At 49.2% G+C, this 9,031-nt stretch overlaps 1 protein-coding gene across 2 annotated transcripts in view; it reads right to left on the minus strand.

Moving 5' to 3' along the window:
- ccnf (cyclin F) overlaps positions 1–8,052 on the minus strand; it is a 73,357-nt gene extending 65,305 nt beyond the window's left edge. The window contains exons 1-2 of one of the 2 annotated variants that reach the window (XM_086000920.1): positions 7,267–8,052; positions 4,341–4,495 (exon numbers count right to left, since the gene is read on the minus strand). In XM_086000920.1, coding sequence (XP_085857046.1) covers positions 4,341–4,495; positions 7,267–7,279 — 168 coding nt within the window. In that variant the 5' untranslated portion in view covers positions 7,280–8,052. Of the gene's footprint in view, positions 1–4,340; positions 4,496–5,105; positions 5,272–7,266 lie in introns of those variants that run through there. The other variant, XM_086000919.1, reaches the window with a different exon arrangement.
- Positions 8,053–9,031: the final 979 nt, after the last annotated feature.

Below are 9,031 nucleotides of genomic sequence, written 5' to 3' on the forward strand. Positions count from 1 at the left end.
GTAGCATATATAGGAGGTGGGACATAGTGGGGCACACCTGTGGTGACACAATATCAGCATGGACAGCATAGCTGGCTTCCTACATCCTCGTGGTTTGCCAGCTGGGAATAGTATTGTACCTAGTGTGCACTCAGTGCAAGGGAAAAGGCCAAATACCAGAATTCCGAAACCAAAGGGCGTGGAAAGAGCATTATGTTAAGGTGGAGGGAGATACACCTGTTTGAATCTTTTATTTTGTATTTTTGAATAAAGATTTTCGTTTGTGTTTTTTGTTATTTTTAATAAAGATTTTGACGTGTTATTTTTTAATAAAGATGTGGGTGTACCAAGTGGTGCAGGACCCCTCCATGCTTGGATGTGTGTAAATAATTGTATTTTTGCCTATGTATGCTTATGTTCACTACATTTTTGAAGAATGGGAAATGCGTGTGTCATGGGATTATAGATAGGTAATTACCGGGAAGTTTGGCTGTGGAGGGTCGGAATTTTGCTCACCTTCATAGGTATGATACTAAACTTGCTTTTAAGTATCAACAGGGGAGAGTGTAGGGTTCTCAAAATTCCCACATTCCCTGGAGTTATTAATAAAGGGACTCTGAAGGACAAAGTTATAAGGGTACCCTAAACAAAATGGCTTCTGGACCTTGTGGCAGAAGCCTGCAAGATTGGAAAAAAAACAGGGCCCTGCAAAACGGCAGGTCAGATGACATGTCTGGGTCTGTGAGGGACTAGTTATTTCTCAAGCCAGACATTAGATAATGCAGAATACGCATTAAACCAATCAACTCAGGAAAGACTTAATCTTCAACCCATCAAACCTTTTGCATAAATAATCGGTTACAGTCGAAGTAGCCACCAAGCCAGGAACACGCCGATTAAACATTATGAATAACAAACACCGAGACATTAAGGAACATTTAACAATGGGGCAACCACCCAAAAAGCAGTTAAAGTGAACGACTATAATCACTTTAACGAGCCCGCCAAAATTAGACAAGAACTAACCCTGACTTGGCGCGCAGATAAGGAATCTCGGTAGTAGTAGAATTGTAGGCCCACCGGTAACTGAAAAAGACAGACGAAGAAACACGACGAGGCGAAAGGAGGCGAACGGCAAGGCCGATAAGCAGAGAAGGGCAGCGTAGAAAAGCATTGGGGACGAGCGGGCACACACCCCGGTCCGGGCATAAGCTAACGTCCGAAGCAGGGGTAGAAGCAGAAGCAGACGACCACCGCGGTAACAAAAGGGCCGGGTAAACTATACCTTCGGATCATTACCACTGCACAGGTAATGATCTAGGCCACCGTGACCAAACCAACACCGAACCCCAACCGCAACGCAACTTCGACGACCAGATCACCACCAGAAGAACAAAACCCAAAGTTTCCATTCTGCAAGGTAAGGTACCCAACAAAGACTTTACTCCCTATCTCTAACGGAGGAAAAGAGGGTACTTTACTCAGACGACTCCACTGCCGCGCCCTGGGACCACGTGACGACGGCAGGCCCCAAAAGGACACCAAGAGCGAACCCCAAAACTGCAACTGGCCCAATTGACAGGATTCGACCTGTCCAGAAACCCTTATTGGTGAGCATAATCCCTGGCCCCTCACAGCACAATTAGTTAGATACTGGGGGTGGGACATGGGTAAGGGGATTAATACTGTGAATTTTTCCCTCGATGTGCCGTGTGTTCCCCATTCCCAATTAAATGTACTCTTGTAAGCCTGTAACTACAGGAAACTTTCTGGTATCCGGCACTGACGGGACCGAGCTGGTGCCGTACCATCAGAACTGCCGCAGAAACCAGCGCTAATGTTAAAACATACGGAGCTTTTGAGCTCCGTGTGAATCAACAAACCCTGTTGCTTAGCAACAGCTTCAAAACAGTCAGCCGCAGCTTAAAAACATCTCTGCAGCTAAGCAAGCTTCAGCTAGACCTTGCAGAGCCCGACTGGAAAAAAACGAGCAGTAAAAAAAAACTTATACGAAACGGCTCCTGAATTTTGTTGGTAGATATAGAGTTTTCCGGACATTTAACCTCTGGTTAAACGAAAGTTTCCTGTATTCCAGTAATTTTTCCAGTGTTGTAATTTTATTGCACCTTTTAATAAAAGTACAGTTTTCTTGTACCAAACCAGTTGTCTACTCCAATTCTGTATCGCCGCCTGTACCCAAGTCCGGTGTCTAGAACCCAGGGGTGTGGGAGCGATTCGAACCGCTTAGAGACCCAGTCAGAGGCGAGCTGACTGCGCACACGCCATCCCCTACAATCAGAAGTGGGGATGTGCACCAGTCACTGAAGGTAAGCATGCAGGTGCAGCAGGCGGTTAAGAAGGCAAATGGTATGTTGGCCTTCATAGCGAGAGGATTCGAGTACAGGAGCAAGGATGTCTTGCTGCAGTTGTACAGGGCCTTTGTGAGACCACACCTTGAGTATTGTGTGCAGTTTTGGTCACCTTATCTGAGGAAGGATGTTCTCGCCATGGAGGGAGTGCAGCGAAGATTCACCAGACTGATACCTGGGATGGCAGGAATGACGTATGAGAGATTGGGTCGATTAGGCTTATATTCACTAAAGTTTAGAAGAATGAAACTTATAAAATAACAGGACTAAACAGGCTAGATGCAGGAAGGATGTTCCCGATGGAGGCGGAGTCCAGAACCAGGGGTCACAGTCTAAGGATAAGGGGTAAGCCATTTAGGACTGAGATGAGGAGGAATTTCTTCACCCAGAGTGGTGAACCTGTGGAATTCTCTACCACACAAGGCAGTTGAGGCTAATTCATTAAATATATTCAAGGAGTTAGATATATTTCTTAAGGCTAAAGGGATATGGGGAGAAAGCAGGGACAGGGTACTGAATTTGGATGATCAGCCATGATCTCATTAAATGGCAGAACAGGCTCGAGGGGCCGAATGGCCTACTCCTGCTCCTATCTTCTATGTATCTATGCTCGCTGATGATTGCATAGTGCTCAGTGCCATTCACAACTCCCCGGATAATGAAGCAGCTCATGCCCACATACAGCAACACCTGGATGACATTCATGCTTGGGCTGAAAAATGGCAAGTAACATTTGCACCACACAATGTTTATCGCCAACGAGAGTCTAACCACCACCCTTTGACATTCAACAGCATTATCAGCGCCAAATCCCCCACCATCAACATCATGGGGATCACCATTAACCAGAAACTTAACTGGACCGTCCACAAATATTGTGGTCACAAGAGGTCAGAGGCTGGGTATTCTGCGGCGAGTGTCTCACCTCCTGACTCCCCAAAAGTCTTTCCACCATCTACAAAGCACATATCAGGAGTGTGATGGAATACTCTCCACTTGCCTGGATGAGTGCAGCTCCAACAACACTCAAGAAGCTCGACACCATCCAGGACAAAGCAGCCTGCTTGATCGGCACCCCAGCCACCATCTTAAACATTCACTCCCTCCACCACCGGCGCACTGTGGCTGCATCTACAAGATGCACTACAACAACTCGCCAATGCTTCTTTGCCAGCACCTCCCAAACTTGCGACCTTTACCACCTAGAAGGACAAGGGCAGCAGATGCCTGGGAACACCATCACCTGCAAGTTCCCCTCCAAGCCACACACCATCCTGACTTGGAAATATGTCGCTGTTCCTTCATCGTCGCTGGGTCGAAATCCCCAGCAGCACTGTGGGAGTGCCTTCACCATACGGACTGCAGCGATTCAAGAAGGCAGCTCAGCACCACCATCTCAAGGGCAATTAGGGATGGGCAATAAATGCTGGCCTTGCCAGCAACGCCCACATCCCAGGAACAAATTTTTAAAAAGTGTGCCCACCTGTATCAACTTTAAATATCAGATTTGAACCCAAGAAGCCATGCTGTCCACTGCTAGAAAAAGAGATAACCCCAAGGAATTCAGAAAATGTGTGTCAACCAATGAATTATAGTGAATAAGGCACATGTTTGGTCATGAAAAGGGAATATCCACACCATTGATGTTTGCGAGATAGAGGGAGTAGTGCTGTTCGACAATATTATGAGTGTATCAGCTACAAGGAGCAGGTTGCAAAAAAATCTCAATACTTTCAGTAATTGGTAAATGTAGGTAGAAAAATAGAGAATCCTGTGGATATGGACTGAGCTTGCAGAGCAAGGTGCAATGCAATTGCTGCGCAGTTTGCAAACAGAATAAAATGCTGTTTGTTTTTCCTTGTAGGAATAAAATAATTTGACATGTGCAACACAAATAGCACGATTATAACCTTATCAATGTGAAAATTATTGCTTTATTGGTATAATAATGTCTCCAATCTGATCACTGAGCATAAATGACAATTAACTCACCGCTCTGAAGTGCAGAATATCCTGAGCAGGAAGGCATTCCAATACATAAAGCAGAACATCGTCTGGAAGACTAAGCAGCGTCAAGGCAGGTGAACGTTTCTTACTTTTCTGTTTTGGGAGTTGCGAGAAACATTTTGCACATTTACAGTGAAACACTGAAAGCAAAAAAAATGTTTTAGAATGGTAAATAGTTAGATTTTGCTTAGAATCAAGCCATTTGTTGCTCCTTACCCAGTTATGTAAAAAAAATGGTAATGCTGATGTGCAAAAACTGTACAATAGCAAACAAAAAAGCCATGATTAAAAAATTCAAAAATGTTTAGCTACCCTGCAGGGTCTTCACCATTCCTCAAATGGTGCACAGGAACAGCCTAACTGGAGGAGTTCTGAGAAAATCAGATTCTGAGCAAGCAAAAACAGGTCGGCAGAATCACAGTCTTCTACCCCCACCTCTTGTAAAGCTCCAGGACCCCTATCATTCTGCAGCCCCACCCCCAAATAAAAACCCAGCATCTTTCCACAGCTTCAAGTATGACAGGTGCTGGCATTTTACACAGGCAGAGTTAGACACCATGTACCTGTTCAGTGTGTGGTAGTAGTACAAAAGGCACTCAAAACATTTATTTGGCTATCCACTGCTTTGTCACAGGTTTTCCTTGGGTCAGCAACACCAAACATGTAGAAACCCATTGTTTCCAAATCTAACTTACAAAAAGGTGGCCTGATTTGCTTGGGGAAACTTTTCCTCCTCTCCTAAACAATTACCTGTATTGTGTGATTTGCTTTTCATCCTTGTTGTAGAAGAGGAACTAACAGCATATGTTATGGTTCTTTGTTCTGTCTGTAGACCACCACATTAATACACAAGAAATGCAAGGGCCCACACCCAGTGTTGAACATACAGACCTATATTTTACTGAGTACAAGATATTAAGCAAGATCTTAGACTCGATGCAGTCATTCCTGGACTGGTCCACACAGGCCAAAACAGGCTGTCAAGTGAGAGCACCAGGCAGCTGTGCAAAGCACTGGCACACTTAGCCAGTACTGATACTGGATACGCAAATGAAATTCAACTGTGTTAAGTGGAAATTCTCCTTGCGATGCTTGAGAATGAGCTTTGGTGACACATTCAGGTGGTGGATTACAATCCTGTATTAGAAACATAGAAAAATAGGAGGAGTAGGCCATTCGGCCCTTCGAGCCTGCTCCACCATTCAATGTGATCACGGCTGATCCTCTATCTCTACCATATTCCCACTCTCTCCCCACACTGCTTGATGCCTTTTGTGTCTAGATTTGCATCCCACATCCATAACGTGCACCAATGCCCTCAGCTCACTATTCTGGCTACACTGGGAGATCATACATCTCCTATCCCCTTTCCAGTTTGTCTTGGTCACTGCACATCCTCTAGCAATGTCCATCAGATGGACCCAGGCATCCAGAGTATAGGCAGGAAGGAATGAATACAGACTATCCCTGTACGCTGACTACATACTACAATATATAACTAGCCCACCCCACTGCTGAGCACTTCCCAAAGCATCAGCAATTTTGGACAAATCTTTGTTTCAGTGTAGTTGAATTTAGAATCATAGAATGGTACAGCACAGGCCATTCAGCCCATCATGCCTGTGCCAGCTCTCTGAAAGCTATTCAATTGGCCCGATTCCCCTGCTCTTTGCCCATAGCACTGTAAATTCTTCCTTTTGTAGCAAAGGATATGCCCCTTATGCAGGAGGAGGTACACAAAAATCTAGATTTTAGTACATTGTACCTAACAAGTCAACTCATTCCTCAAGATTCAAAGCAAGGCAGAAAGTTACAGAACACAGAAACACTTGTCATTTTGCATGGTATGGGGCTGGCTTTGGATACGCTAGTTAACATTATACCAAAACTCAACACTTCGTACAAAAATCAGTGTCGTTTTCCACTAGTATATATTCCAGCCTAACCAGATGGAACATTTTGCCCACATCATTCTTGGGTATAGTGAACAAAATAATGAACATTCTTCCTCCACCTCCTCTATCTTTTTCAGATGATGCCCAGCAAACTACCTGCCTGACTATTTGCATCTCCAAGTTCCCCATGGATGCAAAAGGCCACAAACACCCCATGCTCCAAAACAAGAGGAAGGAGAGTTTCCCAAATTTCAGATACACCCGTCAATCAGAATGAATGGTGTTTGGCCTTCAAGCAAAACTGGGAAACGACCAGTCAATCTAGAGACAGTTCTTGGAAGACCACTCAAAACAATAACCCATACACAAGCCCAGAGGAGTACCAGGCCCCCCCAACCAAGATGACCAGCCGTATGTAGGGCCCCTCTCCATCACCAAGCAAAAATAACCCGGGCAACCCAAACAAGCTTACTCAGCCCCCAGCCGGTACTGCAGCGGGGCAGGGACCCTGAGGGCACCCCCCCCCCCCAGAGACTGCAGTGAAGATGGGCAGCGCCTTCACTGGTTATATAGAGGAATACACACAGACTTCAGGAGATGTCCCGAACTGTACACAATGTGACCGGGCGCCATGAGTACAAGCACTCGGAGGCCAATGGAAAGTTACAGACCCGAGAGGCGGGAATTCCAAGAGATTTTACACTTCTCAGCAGGCCGAAAATGCAGATCCGAGTCCCGGGGGGTGGAGCACACCGCTGCCCCCCGCTCCAGGACAACCCCCTCCTCCGGGCCCGCCGGCACTTTACTCGGCAGGTAACGGCGGCCCAAACTCAGCCATTACATTAAGATTGGGGGGCGGTCACTTCACACCGAGTGCGGGCGACTCCAGTTTGCACGGGAGGCGCAGGCCTCTCCGGGGCCGCTTTCTGCCCACTGAGCGACCGCTTCAAACGAAATACCCCGAGCACAGGCCCGACTCCACTCTGCGGCCGGCCACACAGCAACACAACACTCACCGCCCGGCCTCATCTTCAACCGATCGGCCTTTCCCCCTTTCCAAACGGAAAAAGAGCCCAGAATGGATCAGTGGCTGAGGGCGGGGAGACGGGGCCGGGCTGTCGGTCGGCGGGTGGGTAAGGGGAGACGGGCTGTCGGTGGGTGAGGGGAGACGGGCTGTCGGTCGGTCGGTGGATAAGGGGAGACGGGGCCGGGCTGTCGGTCGGGTGAGGGGAGGGGAGACGGGGCCGGGCTGTCGGTCGGCGGGTGGGTGAGGGGAGACGGGGCCGGGCTGTCGGTCGGCGGGTGGGTGAGAGGAGACGGGCTGTCGGTGGGTGAGGGGAGACGGGGCCGGGCTGTCGGTCGGCGGGTGGGTGAGGGGAGACGGGGCCGGGCTGTCGGTCGGCGGGTGGGTGAGGGGAGACGGGGCCGTGAGGGGAGACGGGGCCGGGCTGTCGGTCGGCGGGTGGGTGAAGAGAGACGGGGCCGGGCTGTCGGTCGGCGGGTGGGTGAGGAGAGACGGGGCCGGGCTGTCGGTCGGCGGGTGGGTGAGGGGAGACGGGGCCGGGTTGTCGGTCGGTGGGTGAGGGGAGACGGGGCCGGGCTGTCGGTTGGTGGGTGGGTGAGGGGAGACGGGGCCGGGCTGTCGGTTGGTGGGTGGGTGAGGGGAGACGGGGCCGGGCTGTCGGCGGGTGGGTGAGGGGGAGACGGGGCTGGGCTGTCGGGTGGGTGAGGGGAGACGGGGCCGGGCTGTCGGTGCCGCGACGCCGCTAAAAAGCCGTCCGCGCGCCTGACCGTTTCAAACCAGCTTCACGTGAACCTTTTCAAAATCGCCCGCGCTGATTGGGTAACTGTAGCTCCCGTCCGGTCCGCCCCGCCTATTGGTTTGCCTATCAGTCAATCATCAGCCTTACCGGCTCAATTCCTCGTCGCGATTGGTGGATTTCACATCTTTTCCGGGTTGCGAGCGGTTCTAATTGGTTGCAAAGGATGCATTTTCGAATCGGGCAGGATGGAAGAGCAGCGCCCCCGGAGGCGGAAAGAAGAAGCGCAGCGCCCCCGGTGACCGTTCCCCCTGGTACGGCCCTCAGCTCCTCTCACTGAAGTGCAGAGGACGCAGACTTGAACGGATATGGCGGACAACTGGTTTAGCCATTCACCCCTAGATCTGGCTGGACCAAATAAGCATTATCGGGTCCTGCTCTCGTCTGCCAAAACTGCTCACTATTCCAGGATCATTCTGGAATGCAAAGCTAACCCCCAGCTACTTTTCTCTACTGCAAACTGTCGTAAAACCCTCTCCCCTGCCTCCTCCGCCCTCACCTCCAACAAGTGTGCGGAGCTCATGGACTTCTTTGTCCATAAGATTGAGCTCATCCTATCAGCTGCTTTTGCCACTTCCCTTCCTTCCCCAGCCCACCAGGCCAAACTTCAACACCTACCCTTTTACCTCCTTCCTTCCCACTGTCTAGGGCCCTAAAACACTCCTTCCAGGTAAAACAGCGATTTACTTGTACTTCTTGAAATTTAGTACACTGTATTCGCTGCTCACAATGCGGTCTCTTTTACACTGGGGAGACCAAACACAGATTGGATGATCGCTTTCTGGAACACCTCCGTTCAGTCCGTAAGCGTGATCCCAAGCCTCCAGTCGCCTGTCACTTTAATTCTCCACTCCACTCCCACTCTGACCTCTCTGTCCTCAGCCTCTTACACTGTTCCAATGAAGCTCAACATAAGCTCGAGGAACAGCACTTCATCTTTCGATTAGGCACTTTATAGCTT

Source organism: Somniosus microcephalus, chromosome 11 (genome assembly GCF_052327205.1).
Source record: "Somniosus microcephalus isolate GS21.2 chromosome 11, FLI_Smic_1.0, whole genome shotgun sequence".
Classification (NCBI taxonomy): Eukaryota; Metazoa; Chordata; class Chondrichthyes; order Squaliformes; family Somniosidae; genus Somniosus; species Somniosus microcephalus.